The following is a 14836-nucleotide window of genomic DNA, read 5'->3' on the forward strand; positions in this document are numbered from 1 at the left end:
ACTGGCCATGGCAAGTACAGTTTATGAAAATACAACATACAGTATACTACATGACATGACTAGCATGGAATGAAGTCGTATGTTGTCATAAGTGTGATTATATCTGCATTTTTTGGACATTGTTTCGTACATTCTATTCTACTTGCTCTTGCAATTCTGTTAGCTCGTGGCAGCTATGTATAGTGTAGCAAAACAAGAACAGTCAAAAACCTTATAATGATGCTGATGAATGTGATAAGAAGTACCTAAGGGACAGTGGAGATGACTTCTTAGCTGCTATTGTAAGGATATATTTACTAGCTATTTGCATTTACATTGATGTATGTTACAGTTGATAATTATGTGCAGTGACAGTTCCAATAAATAGTTGTTGTTGTTGGCATGGAGATTATTTATTTGATATTCTGTACTGCTGCAGTGTGGCTAATGTAAGAGTAGAGAATTTAAGTACTGCATGTGCTAACTACTGCTCTCAATTGTACACCACATTGGTCATGTATTTTATGGTACTTTTACCTTGCATGCATATATGGCCACCCCAAAACACCTACGCCAAACAAAAAGGCGCGTCCAAGAAACTACAAATACCTGTACCCCAATGTAAAACATCTCAGTTAAGTTGTAGTCATGAAAGTAAAAATAACTGGTAACTTAAAGAGCTGATATCTGGAGTGGCCAAGAATCAATCTTAATCCAACTATTATTGTTATTGTTAATTACTGTGTAGAACTCACAAAAAGAGTATAAACACACTACAGATAATCACACATAAAATCAGTCTGTTGGGAATAGGTAGCTATAAGGATAAATCATCTTTAAATTGGTTTAAATCATCCAGTTGAACTAACATGATGAATCAGGTAGAGAATTCCACAAATTGATAGCAGAGGGTATAGGAAAGAATTTAAATATGTATCAGTTATAGCAAAAGGAATGATGAAATGCTGGTTGTGTCCACAGGTAGGTGTTGAGAGGGGTGTATAAATTATGAGATGTCAACAAGACCATGTAATATTTTGTAAAATATTATCAAGTTTAAGAAACTTCTTTGGTGTTCGAGCAGTGGCCATTTAAGATGTTTGAGCATGGTAGTTACCGGCATTACTGTGATAGAAGTCATTTTTAACAAAGCGAACAGGCCAGCACTGCACTGAACCTTTTCTATTTGGTGTTTCTGATATTGAAGGTGTGGGGACCACACTGTGGCAGAATACCGCTCTAATGTAGGTCTCACTAAGGATGTCAGTGTAACAATTGGATTTCACTCAATGTTATTGGACACCAGAAGAGATTAATTTACGTTGTAAGAACTAACTAGTTTTTAAATGCATAGCTACAAGAATGCCTTGGTTGTAAAACAAGTGTACCCATGAAAGTTACTCCTTGTTTCAGTTACTTTTTTTCAGGCCTTTGATCCGCCCGCTTTGATTGGGCTAATCCAACTTAAACTGAATTCTTATTCTTCTACTATAATAGCTAATTAGCATATTCTAGCTACGTACATGCACGATGATAAAAATCTGGTCCCTAGCTACGTACCAAGTTCAGTGCTGGTCACTGTAAAGTGCTAGCTAATATAGTAATGCACGCGAGACTGCCCATGCAGCTCACGTGCGGACCAAAAATATAATAATGTTTTTCGAGAGGTCACAGGTCATACAAAAATGAAGGGCAAAGTGCAACAGTTCGAGCCAGTATTTTATTTTATAAGTACCGTAGAGAAACAGCAAACTAGAGAAGATACTCAACTGAATTTTCTAGATAGTCAAATTGACACGGATCAACCAGTGACTTGATATTAAGTACTCCACCTATCGTGTAGCTAACTGAAGGTAATTAATAGTTCAGTACGATAGGCGACCGCATTTGACTTGTCTAGCTATAATATAGCATTCATCATGGAGAATATCCTCATTGCTGAGAGTGAGGGGGTACCGAAAACAGCCGTCAAAGTCCGTTTGGTAACCTCAGTGGTGGAAGTAGTAATTAAACTACTCATATTGGTAAGTTGTAGTCATGCACAGGGGCGGATCCAGAGTTTGGAAAGAGGGGGGGCACCTTTCTGAAAAACAGTTGAAGAACTTGCTGAAAACCAGTTGAAGACCAAAAAAAAAACAAAAGGTCACAACAATAATAGCTAGTTATCCTTTACCAACTATATTACGTCTGTTATGTAAAATAAAATCCTATTTATAGCTTCATAGGTAAGCTACACTGCCTCATGAACATTGTGACTGCTTTATTAGAGTAATTGACTGCTCTATTAGAGTATCTCGATCTTGTATGCAATTTCTTGAAGGGGGGGGCATTTGCCCCAAATGCCCCATCCTGGATCCGCCATTGATGCATACACCATTACAAGGGATTCAAGCATTATAATTATAGACCCGCCACGTTTTTACGTTTGCTATATCACAGTCGTTCTTTCTGTTTTTATGTAGCTAATCTGCTCAATGATTTTTGTAATTTACCTTCAGTAAAGTTCTGTTGCATTCAGTTTGCCAGTGTTTTGTTTTGTATTTTGTGTCCATGTATTCGCTTTGTATAAGATATCAGCTCTTTAAGTTACCAGTTATTTTTACTTTCATGACTACAACTTAACTGAGATGTTTTACATTGGGTTACAGGTACTTATTCATATGTTAAGTTTTGTGCTTGTTAGCTAGCTATGTGTATTTGTCTGTATTGTATGCTGCTCTGGCAAGAAGAACGGTAGTTGGGGGTAATTTATAAATCAATCAAATCACATGGTGAATATTATGCCACCTTCATTGTAGGGGATGCTAATTGCTTGTCTGGTTGTGGGTGGCACTGTGTTGGGGTTTAATGATCATTCCGTTACACCAGAAGAAGACAGAGGTGATGAGAAGTACTGGTCATATCAGCTACCTGGAAATTTGACTGCCATTTGGATCATGATAGTGGCATCTGTTGCTATCATCATTGAACTGACATGTGCTCCATTACGCCTTATCACCTCAAGATTTTGTGGTAGTAATTTCACCATTGTCTTTGGAATATTGGTAAGAGCTGTGTATGTCATAGTGAAATGGCCAGTAAGTTTATGAAGGACCTGATACGTCATAGTGATGGCGGTGTTTGATGGTCTTGGTATCTTTGTGAAGGACTTGTTATTCACTGGGGTGTGTAATGAATCTGTCAATTTTGTGACAGCATGTTTGGGAGGGTTATTGTGAGCAATGGAAATATTTGAAACACATAACAAACCCATTCAAAATACAGATTACAAATGCAGTATATACGTAATTAAGCAAAAATTGGTAGTTCTTTGTCTGAGTTTTGGGAGGTAGATTCATTTTTATGTACTTGCATGTCTATTGATGTTATTTCAATTTTAGGACATAGTCCGTTACACTATACTTGGTCTTGCAATTTTAATGGCTTGTGCTGGATTTAGTGGAACTCGGCAAGCCGCATATGATGACGCCGATAATTGTGATGAAGAATATCCCGGAGATCCAGCTTGTGATGAGCTAAGAGAATTTGGTGATAATTTCTTAGCATCAGTTGTAAGTATATTATTTCTTAACATCATGGTTTGCTTATTGTATACATCAATGTGTGTTACAGGTGATCAGTGCACTGACACTTGTGATCATTGTTATCGGTGTAGTGTGGGAGGTAATTCATTTAGTATTAAAAATTGCTGGTATAGCTAAAGCAAGAGCAGAGGATCAAGTGTAGTAGGCCATTGAAACTCTCAAATAAAACACAAATTTCATTATGTGTTGTATATACTGTGTGCATAATTATTATGCAATACTTTGCACACTTTAATTTTACTAATTGTAACAATTAACTTGTATTGAGGGTCTTGGAGTAAGTATTTCAGAATAGTCGCATATTAATCACATACTCACTTGCAAAGTTTTCTGATGATTGTGAAAAAATGTCTACAGGAAACATTTAACATATATAGATAGTTTGTTTCAGACTATTTGGACATTTGCAATTGTATTAGGGCTCAAACGAATAGTGGTTTTTACTATTCAAATATTCTTTATTCACAACTACCGAATATTCGAATATTCTTTTTCAGCATTGGTATGGACGAGATATCAATAATCCTGTTGTACAAGATGTCTCTTTAATACAATTCAGAATCAACATGATTTGATCACTTATATCATAGATATGCTTATGTAAGATAAGAATTTCCATGTACTCTACACACTAATGTTATATATTTCCTTTGAAACGAATATTCGAATACCAGAAATGGTATTCGGATATTCGTTTGAGCCCTAAATTGTATACACTCTTGTTGCGATATCTTCTATCTATTAGAATTGTGTGTGTATGCATGTGTGCAAGTGCAGTTTGCATTTTGGCCTATCAACGCCAAACTTGGTGGATACCCAGTGACTGACCTTACATGAGCAATTGAGGGGCGGCCAGAACCCACAGGGGGAGGGTAACACTATTTGCCCTCCCCTATCCCAAAAGAATATGGAGAGTGTACAGTTTTAGCAAGTGTGCTTGCTTATATGGCTTCAGCTAGATAAACTGTATGTGATCATCTTAAAGTGCTACTGGTGAAGTGCAAAGGGCTTGTTACCTAGTGTATAATAATTTTATGCTATCACTATAGTAACGTAGGTGTAATACCACTCAGTTGAAAGGTGGAGTATGATCACATTAAGACCATATTTATAATGCTCTCAAGAGGTACAGCTGTAGACAGTCTTCCTGTGGTGTATTTACCTCTGTACATGTTGATAAGTGGCAACAGATCTAGACTTAATAATAGCTGCATGTGCACAAGGGTACGGTGTAGCCAGAAACTTTTAGAAGACGAGGCAAACCTAACTACTATATTAGGCCAAGCAAACTTGATTACTTGTTTCTCATCCACAAAAATTTGGATTTCCATGCAGACGGGATGTCGTTTTTCATTGTTCATTATTAAGGAAATCAAGCTGTCTGTTACTATAAAGGTTAGCTAAAGTCTTTTAAGAAATAGCACTTACGTTTTACCATGGTGCAATAAATAGTTACTGAGCTGTAAAATGATAGCCAGCCTTTTTAGCATCAAAATAAGTGTGTACATGATTGATAATAGCAATAATGAAATTAGAGGCGGTGGGGTAAAAAGGGATGTGGGTGGGGGATGAGAAACAATCAAGTTTTCCTAGAGTTGAACAAATGTGACTGTTCTATTAGAGAGTCTTGATCTTTTGCAGGACTGAATTCTCTTCAGTTTCCTAAGGCAACTGCCTTGGTTGCTTCAATGGTAGCTAAGCACTGGCATATAAAACTTTAGTTGCTTCATGTTCCATAATTAATTAAGCATCTACATCACCCCTTATGTCCTACATACTATTCAGATTTAAAAACAATTCTAATCAGTGGTGACTGGTGATTCTACAACTTACTTGTAGTATACATGAGACTCTCCAGAGTCAATTATGACTGCCTGACATAGGCCATTTGTCAGGCAATTGCAAATATCATGCATGGCTGACCACAATGGAACCTGCCTGACAAAATGTCAGATCAAAATACAAGGAAGTAGCTCAAAGTTGCATATATTTTATAGTGAAGTAGCAACACATGCAATAGCTAATGATTATACCATTATACATAGGTGAAGTAAATCTGTTGATGTATTCCCTGAATCCCAAATTGTGTAAAACAGCAGTGTATCATAAAAAATTATAATTGTCTCTGCATGAAGTTGACTACCATCAATGGTTAAGTTTTAGTGCATGTATATGACTGTAGCATAGCTAGCTATAAGATACAGGCGGCTGGGTGTACATGTACAGTACATGTCTGCCTTCGGCGGCTCATAAGCTAGGAATTCAAACATACAAGCTGTGATTGTATACAGTTAACATACTGACCAGTAGAACTGGAGTTTCATACTCAGAAGATAAGGTATAGGGGTGAATACAAATGTTAAAATGTGAGCATGTCCATTAAAACAGATAATTTCAGGCTGAACTTACACGCTCTAGAATTATTCTGTTTACATATAATACCTGCACAATAAACGTTGGTTATACTGATACATGCGGCACATTTACACTGACCAGTAAACATACAGCATGATAGCTAGTGTACGTAGCAGCTATGCAGTTGATAAAGCCAGCCTCATATAACTGTCAACAAACTCTGAACATTCGAAAGACTTAAACATCAGTAATTTGCTGATCAAATTAGCAAAACAATTGCTGCCCATTTCTGTTTTGAACTGACGAAATCCAGATCAACAAAGCTGGTTGGAATGTAACTTGTTTCTCATCACCTGAATTTACATAGTTAACATAATATTTGATAAAATGAGCTTCGAGGGATTATTTTATTCATAGTGCACATAACAAGAGTACAACTGTGTTATTGGCCAATTTGATATTGGTCTGATACTTTTGAAAATTTATACTATTCTTTATCCCTGTTACTTTATTGATCATTACATTAAAATTTAAAGAAACCGAATCATAGATATTACAAGAAAATACTACATACATAAATAAATATTAATTGTCAGAAGTGTTTGGTTATCAGGGGAGAAGTTATCATCAACCGACATCCTGCGAGATCATAATATTGGGAGCAGTGGAATGAGACATTTGATAATATCAACACATATTCAGAAAAGCCATAGAAACTGTACACTGTAACAGGTTTTAAGGATTACAACTGTACATTAAAGCATAATTTACTGAAACACTCTAATAAAACATACCCAAGGATACTGTAGGGTTCACAATATAAAGTGTGTCTGACAAAGAAGTAAGCACTTAGTAGAAGTGATAAAAAGAATACAATCATACTACACAATCGTAATCTCCATGACATTCTTTCCTGTAGGACAAGTATTCAAAATGGCTGTGTGTGAAGAACAATGATAATACTAGAAGAGGACCAAGTTGATCATGTGTCACAGATGTGCAATTTTGTTGCGATGTGCTTCTGATAAATGCTGGTATTAATGGTGTTCTTTATGAGCAATTAGTGTTTCCAGAGTCCTACAGGAGTATACAGCGAAAGCTATAGGAAATAGACTATGAGTCACAGAACACAACGATACCAACAAAATGTCCATGAATACTCCATGAATTTAGCTAAATCAATGGGCACCCTACCAATAAGTTTGTAATACAAAATTCCATGTTGTAATGTCCATTGAAGTCTCTTCTATGTGCACCATAAAATACCAACGGGTTGCCCATTCATATTGACTTTGTGTGGCCACGAAAATGGTTTCATTTTACTATATTGGCAGTGAAGATGAAAATTCATGAGGTTTTAGTAGATGTAATATGTGGATATTATTATGACATTTTCTACCGCAACCTTCATGGGAAGGGTACCTATGAATACTTAATTAATGGGTGTGAGCAATATTTAATGGAATCTTGGTCCCATAGTGCTAGCTGTGTATTGAGATCACCAAAACCAGCCACCTGCAAAATTATCTGTGTAATAACACGATTAACCACTTAAACAGTAAAGTTTTAGCCACAAAAAAACTGCAATAGGCAAATCATTTTGACGCATATATGGAGATAATCTGGACACATGACCGAACCTTCCTTGCTATGCGTATGTAAAATCACTTACGTTGTAGTTCCGTGGCTCAGGATGGGCATGCTTGAATAAATAGGTAGACAACACCATGTGACCAATTGAACATGCCACAAAAAATATGAACCCTTTCTCATGGATAGCTGTGGGGCAGCAAAAACATGTAAAAACACAAACTAATCAAACTATGCTCAGCTTGTGTTCACCTAATGAGCTCCACAAAACAAAAGAAGCAATACCAAAATGGTGAACAGTGAATGTTTTGTATTTCAAAAAACCACCCTTTCATGTTAACAAGTTCTTTCCAACAATAAATGATGAACTAAAGAATTAATATTTTCAAACAACATAACTCATAGGCTTTCTTTAAACAGCCCTCAGGTATTTAAAGGGTTCCAAAGCACCAAGTATGTGAGTGGGTGGACTGTACAGTGATAAGGGACACAAAATAAGGGTTCTGGTGAACACAGGCAGGCTACAACTAACCATAATTCTCAGTGGATGACACATATGTTAGAGCAAAGAGTGACACATGCTCAATCACGTAACACAACCAGCTGATTTTGTTCAAGATGGAGTACCATGCCTTCCTATTTAGTGAACTAGCAGCAAAGAACCCATAGATAAGAAATGAGTCAAAGGTACGTGGCCAGGAGAAATAGGCCATCCCATATCTCCATACATATCTCTCTGGTGTGAAGCCTCCAGTGATGGCACTGATTGAAGGTACTACATTAGGTACCTGTAACACAAAATATATTTCTCCATAATAAAACAGCTAGTACTGAATCTATATTGAGATTTTTTCTGTGGGGGCATATGCCCTCTGATATCTTATAAGCTCTGAAATTGTGTTTTAGGCCACTAGTTTTAGTTTTAGTTAATAATCAAACATTTTAAACTGCGAAATAAAACTAACTAGCTATGTTGTTCTAAACTATAGCTATTAGAGTAGTTAAATGACTATACTCTATTAGAGTATCTCAATAGTAAGGAGGTAGTCTAAAGTTTAATAGCTATAAAAACATTTCAGTTACATGCAATTGTTTGAGGGTTGTTAAAAACAGTCAACACAGGTTGCTGGAATATATAGTTACTAGACACTGAGCTAAATTTTAAAAGGATTTTGACTGAATCTATTAAAACTTATCCAGATTTGCAACTGTAGTGTGTTTGCACAGTCCCTTAAGACTATAATTAAAATTGCATAGCCCCCTTACTTTTTCTATTTAACAATACTATGTAATGCTTGGAAAAAATGTATTACAATGGAACCTCAATTATCCAAACTAATTGGGAGAAAGGGTGTTCATATAATCAAATAGTACATAAAAATCGAACATCCAAATATTTATACACAGAGTTTTGCTCAACTACTCTAATAAAGCATATACTTGCTGACAAAACACTCTAATTGAGCAGTCGATTTGGTGTTCGGATATTTGAGTGTTCAGTTAATCGGTGTTTGGATAATCGAGGTTCCACTATATGTAACTTATTTAGGAGATAGATTTTGGCAACACTGGTCACTTTATATTGTTACAAGTCTTCATATACTAATGTTTCTGTGACAGCAAGTAAAAGTGCATATGACTGACTGACCACCAGAGTTGCATGATATGTCATATTTTATAGCCAAAGCCACATGTTTAATGCAAGCTTTGAAATCACAGCCTCAAATTGAATAGACAATTAAGCATATAGCTACTTTACAAGTGTAGAACCTTGTTAATAATTTCTCAATAGATCCCCTTCTCTGATGCAAAGCAAAACATGCATTTAACTGGACAGCTAAAATTACAGGGAGGTGTAATGGGCTTGCTAACGCAACTCAACACTACATTTCTCATGTCACAAGCAGCTGTGAAAAGAGCTGTAGTCTAATAATAAGTTAGACATTGAAACACAGGGTTCCATGAAATTTAGAAACCCTCAGGCCTTGTAGTAGCGCCCTCGTTTTGCTCGGGTGCCACAACACAGGGCGCCTTTTGGGTTACCAAATTCCAAATTCCATATTCCATTCCATTTTTGATGTCTGAGTATTATTTAGTTTCTGAATATGAGTACTAATACTCATGTATTTGACTTCAAGCCTGTTCGATCAATTATTGGCACCACGCACCTTCTGCACTCTGTTAAATTCTTAATCTTAGTACAATCTCTGCAAACTTCATATTATACCTATACACAATAGCTGAATCACCATGCATGACTGATATAGTATCATTATTAGTTATACAATGAAAAAAGCATTGCTGTAGTCTTACATGTAAACACTAAGACAAAATAGCAAACATTATGGGATAACACACATTGAAAACAGATATTTTCTGAGCATAGTTGAACTTCAGTCATTTAATGGCCAGAGGCTTTAACTGTAATGCATATAATTATTAAAGGTGGACCGATACCGATACCAGTATTGGTATCGGATCGGTATCGGTAATACAAGGTACAGATACCACAGTAGACACTCACCACTTTTATTAAACCATCTCTAGCTAAGTTTCCAGTAGCTAATAACTTAGTTGAGCTAACAAAGTAGCGAAACAAAGCTTTTGTTACTCTTTTCCAAGTATTGCTGCAATTGCTCCGTGTGTATTCTAATATATTAGAGCACGTGAATCCTTTGTAATTAAATGGTAGTGCCTCAAGAAATAAGTTTATGACTACTTGGCTTGCTTTTTCATGAAAGGTTTGGTTGAAAAGCTGTAACAAACATTGTACAATTATCGGCCGCCCACGTAATTAATTGCCTTATCAATAAGCTTACAAGAAAACTATCTCAAATCAAGAAATTAGCTGTTAAACAATGAATATTTTAAAACTTGATTGAACTGGGATCAATCAAGTACTGTGATATTTTAATAGCTAGCTATGTATCACAACAGTGAAATTTCTATAATAAACTTGTCTAGGCTTCAATGCATAGTATCGGTATCGGTATCGGCAAATAATTTCAGTACAAATACTCGTATCGGAAATATTGGTAAAAAGTGGTATCGGTCCATCTCTAATAATTATACACATTCACACATAAACTTTCTACTAGTATAGCTGCAGGTTTAGGCTAGCTCCCTTGTTTATTGTCTATGATCCCTACTTAAATGTACAGTATCTCATTTTTTTATGTTTGTTATTGTAACAAAATTTATGACTGTGAACCAGTGTATACCACATCAAAGGAAGAATGGAATAGGACAAGTTGGTAAAACCACATCTCTTGCCTAATCAATGTTGAACAGTGAAGTTACCTTATGCTTGGATGAAAGCATGCAATCAGTCAGTCAAGCAGTTAATAGAAAATCAAGGTTCATAGAAACTTGATGAAAGGGTTTGCGGTGGCTCTGAAGACATTTATGGACTTGGTAATATTTTTGGGCAGGAAAGCCCAAGCTTTCTAATATACAGTATACAGCCACACTGCATATGATACACTAGAAAATCCTTCATATCAACACCTGACATCACAAATATGCAAAATATACTGATATACTTCTATTATCCTTGCAATCAGTGATCAGTTCCCATGATAATTGGCCTCTTGGCTATAGATGATGTGTAATATGGGACATGATCTTTTGTGAAATTACATGCACACAACGATGCCTTTTTTGAGTGCAAAATACAGTAGCTATATGCTGGAAAAATTGTAAGATGCTAAACAGTCTAGAAAATATACTATTTTATAAAGTGAGCTTATGTAAATGGGTACACATGCAATATAGCTACTTGTGCCCTGTTGAAGTATTCTCATCATTCTTGATCTGCATGCACTAGGATGGATTCTATACAATAGACCACTCCATGTTTTGCCCTGTAATATAACAAACTCTGAACCCTAATCCAGGCCTCATATCTTGATCTTTTAGTGTTCTAATATCCTTTAGGGTTCTAATATCCTTTAGGAAATACTCGGCTCATATCTCAATATCTAGTTATCAGTACTGAAATGAAATGTGGTTAGCCTTAAGTTCAACTTCTGTGTGAGCAACTAAAACTCTAGCAAGGCTTGCAATATTTATGCTAATCAATAATATACCATTCCTGGAAAATCAGGAAGCATTTATACAAGGACTAGTGTTCCTCCAACTCTGCCTCCAAGTTGTTTATACACAGGCGCTTGCAAGTTAAACCTATAGCGGGCTGCGCGCTAGCGGAACTTTGAACCAGGCTATGGGCTCACCTATGGGAAACGCTAGCTTTGTTTGTTTACCTGTGCGGATTGTTTACTTGATAGTGCAGTTTGTGAACTCAATTAAGAAGTACAAGTACTTGGTACCTTACACTCGGTAGCGGTGGCGCCTTCAAAATGCAGCACGTATCCCAGCGTGACACACGTCGAGAATGATCCCAGTGCTATTCCAACGTTGATCAAAAATATCGGCGTATAAGGAATGCTAATAAGGGTGTGCCCAGATGTTGTATACTTTGGCAACTGCAATTCCAGACTGCGACTGATCATTGCATCCGAGATTGCATCAAAAAATAAAAGCCCACAATTACAAATAATATTAAGTAACGGTCACGTGCGCACAATGCTTATCAAGCAGTGTACTCTCTAACTACAATTATGATACACACGTCACAAGTCACTACATAGCTAAAGCAAGACCATGCATGCTAGCTTTAACTGCCGAAGCTTTCTTTTTCCTGCAGCTCAGCTCAATCATGTACTTTAATCTCCTTTTCTATAAGGGCAACCAATTGCAAACTTGGTTAAAGGTTTTTCATCCCTTTCTGTGTCACTTCATATCAGTACTGTAGTTACATGCTTGTATTTTGATGATGAGAAGATTGACCATCAGTTTCAACAGCACAGAAAAAGTATCATAGCTAGTTGTGGCCAGATTTGCGAAAAGGTACCTGTTAGCTACATCCCAGCAAACAAAACGATGTAATACTAGACTATCAAAATGCAGCCAGATCATTGTAGTTGCACTCAAGAATGCAGTGATACTGATGAAGCGTCGACAGTGAATAAATTCATGGGTCAATTTTGAGTGTGAAAAATTTATGTACCTTTTTGTAAATCTGGTCACAAGTTCTTTTCAATGAATAAGTAGAAGGCTCTAGCTACAGATAAACTGCCATTGCTGCTGAGAGACCATTTTAATGATGTCACAAGTTGTGAGGAGGTACAATCAGCTACATAGGTCATTTGCTAGCTACTTTAAGAATCCAGTCCTCTCTCTATATATAGCCACATAGTTTTTGGCACTTGTGAACTTTAAACCTCACTCTCAACTCAAAGATGGAGTAACATTTTGCAGCATTCTTTCCCTGCAAGCTTTGGAATCAAAACCTCATAACTCCAAATCAGATTGTACTTTTCCACCATTCTTCCAACAATCTCAGGAATAAATTCCCATTTGAAGTGCCCCACAAATGTGGGGAGTTTTGTCTTGTTAATTAAGTCTTAATTACTACTATCTGACCGATAATAGTTAATGTGTGCATGTATGTATATTTAATTGTCTAAATGTTGTTTTGTATTTGTTATTTATTTGTGTGTGTGTGTGTTCTTTGTTTTTGTATGCTTTTTGTATTCTGGCATGGAAGAACAGCTATGGCGAAAGTCATGAGATTTTAAAAAATCAAATCAAATCTCTTAGTAGACAGCTCATTATCATTCACTATCTATGTTTAATTCTCAGCAAACACTTCTTGATATCTCTCTCATGCTAGATAGTGCATGCATTGACAGCAAGTTGCTGAGAACTTTTGAAACTATAGCTACAACAAATTTGGCTGACAAACAAGATGCTCCCTTCATCACTTGGGTGAAGTTTACGATTACTTGATCATAGAACTATTAAACCAACCACACACTACAGGGAGTTGCATCTGACTATAATGTTCATGATACATTTGCCGACCTTTTGCTTCCTGGACTATATATACTTAGGTGGCTCCTTAACATTATTTATTATATCAGATTAATTAGTCATAATTTATAATAAACCATTTACACTGTCCCTAGCTCATGTACATTTTGCAAAAAATTATGAGTCTAAAAATCTAGGGCTGGAGCGGGTATGATCTTGCAGTTTGCATGATAAGGAATGAGATTAATTAGTACACCCAACCTGCTGTATATAGCCACAGGGGTCCTGTGATATGCTACTACAGAAAACTTACTTCTTTTGGTTAAGCAATAGTTGTGAGCTTTATTGGTTTTACATTCCATAACATTGTCTAGTACACAGTAAACTGGTTGTGCAGCCTTGTGCATGAAACAGCTATATTGATGTTAATTTTAATGTGTAACAATTAACTTTTATTTAATGAACATATTTATTTAATCCATGTATGTACACTGTTGTATGTTTGCATACATTGAGTGCACATTTTACCTATATTCATTTAAAAGAAGCCTAGTAAGTTTAGACAGAAGTCCTTGTCATTCTTTGACACCTGCTTCTTTGAAATGAATATAGCTAAAATGTGGTTATACAGGGACAATTAGTACTAGGGACTTAACCGGCTCATTTTTAATGGACTAATTCAGAGTTAGATACTCTCTTCGGTTATATGATCATGGGTTTAGGGGAATTCATAGATAAGGAAAGTTAAGGGAGCTCCTGTGTTCAAGAGCACGTTGTGGTTTAATATACAGTATCAGATCCACCATGCACAGGCAAACAGTGTATAATTATAGCTACCATTACTGCACAAGACAATATCAGTATTATAGAGATTTTTATGGTGCTTGATTAAGACAAAAGCTGTTAATAGTAATTACTTCATAATAATTGATAGAAGCAAGCTGACTAGATCTAGAACTTGATAGAACGTATTCAGATTCATGCATGCACTACGTAGCTAGTGGCATGATATTTCTTTGCATAACATTGTGCGTATGTGCACCACGAGCAGTTGATATAAAACTGCACATGCAATGATCGTGAGCATAAATGCACTTAGTCTATTTTCAGCATGGCATACAACACAGCACAACATACACTAAGCCTAAATGGCAGTCTGGTACATCACAGATCCTGGGGCTTATCAATTTGAAATTAATTTGGGGTTAATTACCTTTGTGCTGAGGCTTATTGATTAGCACCTATACTGACCTACATTATATAAATGGTGGTCAAATGTTTGTTCAGTGTATATACTAAGCAAATTTTTTTTTTCTGCAAGTCAGTTACCATCTACATAGCATGATAATTTATGGCAGAGAAAATATTTGGAAAAATTATAAATACGTTTTGACAAATATGTGATAAGTTAATGTGCTAAGTCTATACGTAGGTTTGTGTGAGTGAGTGTTACC

The 14836-nt window shown here is 36.1% G+C and overlaps 2 protein-coding genes across 6 annotated transcripts; one reads left to right on the top strand and one right to left on the bottom strand.

The window, feature by feature from the left end:
- The first annotated feature begins 164 nt into the window (after positions 1-164).
- On the top strand, positions 165-3820 carry LOC136238422 (uncharacterized). Of its 3 annotated transcripts, none has more exons than XM_066028876.1 (5): positions 1668-1832; positions 1880-2003; positions 2778-3023; positions 3360-3530; positions 3592-3820. In XM_066028876.1, the coding sequence occupies exons 2-5, from the start codon at positions 1899-1901 to the stop codon at positions 3703-3705; spliced, it is 636 nt and encodes a 211-aa protein (XP_065884948.1). In that variant the 5' UTR covers positions 1668-1832; positions 1880-1898; the 3' UTR covers positions 3706-3820. The 3 variants fall into 3 exon arrangements, with proteins under 3 accessions (XP_065884949.1, XP_065884948.1, XP_065884947.1); XM_066028875.1 differs by having other exon boundaries at positions 1670-1832; positions 1891-2003; XM_066028877.1 differs by lacking the exons at positions 1668-1832; positions 1880-2003 and adding an exon at positions 165-281.
- A 2517-nt stretch (positions 3821-6337) lies between these two features.
- Positions 6338-12055, bottom strand: LOC136238117 (post-GPI attachment to proteins factor 2-like). 3 transcript variants are annotated; one of them, XM_066028451.1, is made up of 5 exons: positions 11837-12055; positions 8041-8296; positions 7591-7697; positions 6723-6831; positions 6349-6641 (listed from the first exon to the last, which is right to left on the bottom strand). In XM_066028451.1, the coding sequence occupies exons 1-5, from the start codon at positions 12017-12019 to the stop codon at positions 6511-6513; spliced, it is 786 nt and encodes a 261-aa protein (XP_065884523.1). In that variant the 5' UTR covers positions 12020-12055; the 3' UTR covers positions 6349-6510. The 3 variants fall into 3 exon arrangements, with proteins under 3 accessions (XP_065884524.1, XP_065884523.1, XP_065884525.1); XM_066028452.1 differs by lacking the exon at positions 6723-6831 and having other exon boundaries at positions 6338-6557; XM_066028453.1 differs by lacking the exon at positions 6349-6641 and having other exon boundaries at positions 6729-6855.
- Positions 12056-14836: the final 2781 nt, after the last annotated feature.

Source organism: Dysidea avara, chromosome 11 (assembly GCF_963678975.1).
Source record: "Dysidea avara chromosome 11, odDysAvar1.4, whole genome shotgun sequence".
NCBI classification, from domain to species: domain Eukaryota; kingdom Metazoa; phylum Porifera; class Demospongiae; order Dictyoceratida; family Dysideidae; genus Dysidea; species Dysidea avara.

What these genes read in the sequence shown, in the direction of transcription:
- LOC136238117 (XM_066028451.1), bottom strand. Translation starts at nt 12,019, where the DNA reads ATGATCAGTCGCAGTCTGGAATTGCAGTTGCCAAAGTATACAACATCT. An exon ending in CCACCGCTACCGAGTGTAAG is followed by an intron (nt 8,297 to 11,836) that starts GTACCAAGTACT and finishes TTTGTGTTACAG; the next exon opens with GTACCTAATGTAGTACCTTC. An exon ending in CTGAGCCACGGAACTACAAC is followed by an intron (nt 6,832 to 7,590) that starts GTAAGTGATTTT and finishes CTTGTCCTACAG; the next exon opens with GAAAGAATGTCATGGAGATT.
- LOC136238422 (XM_066028876.1), top strand. Translation starts at nt 1,899, where the DNA reads ATGGAGAATATCCTCATTGCTGAGAGTGAGGGGGTACCGAAAACAGCC. An exon ending in TAATTAAACTACTCATATTG is followed by an intron (nt 2,004 to 2,777) that starts GTAAGTTGTAGT and finishes CCTTCATTGTAG; the next exon opens with GGGATGCTAATTGCTTGTCT. An exon ending in ATAATTTCTTAGCATCAGTT is followed by an intron (nt 3,531 to 3,591) that starts GTAAGTATATTA and finishes TGTGTGTTACAG; the next exon opens with GTGATCAGTGCACTGACACT.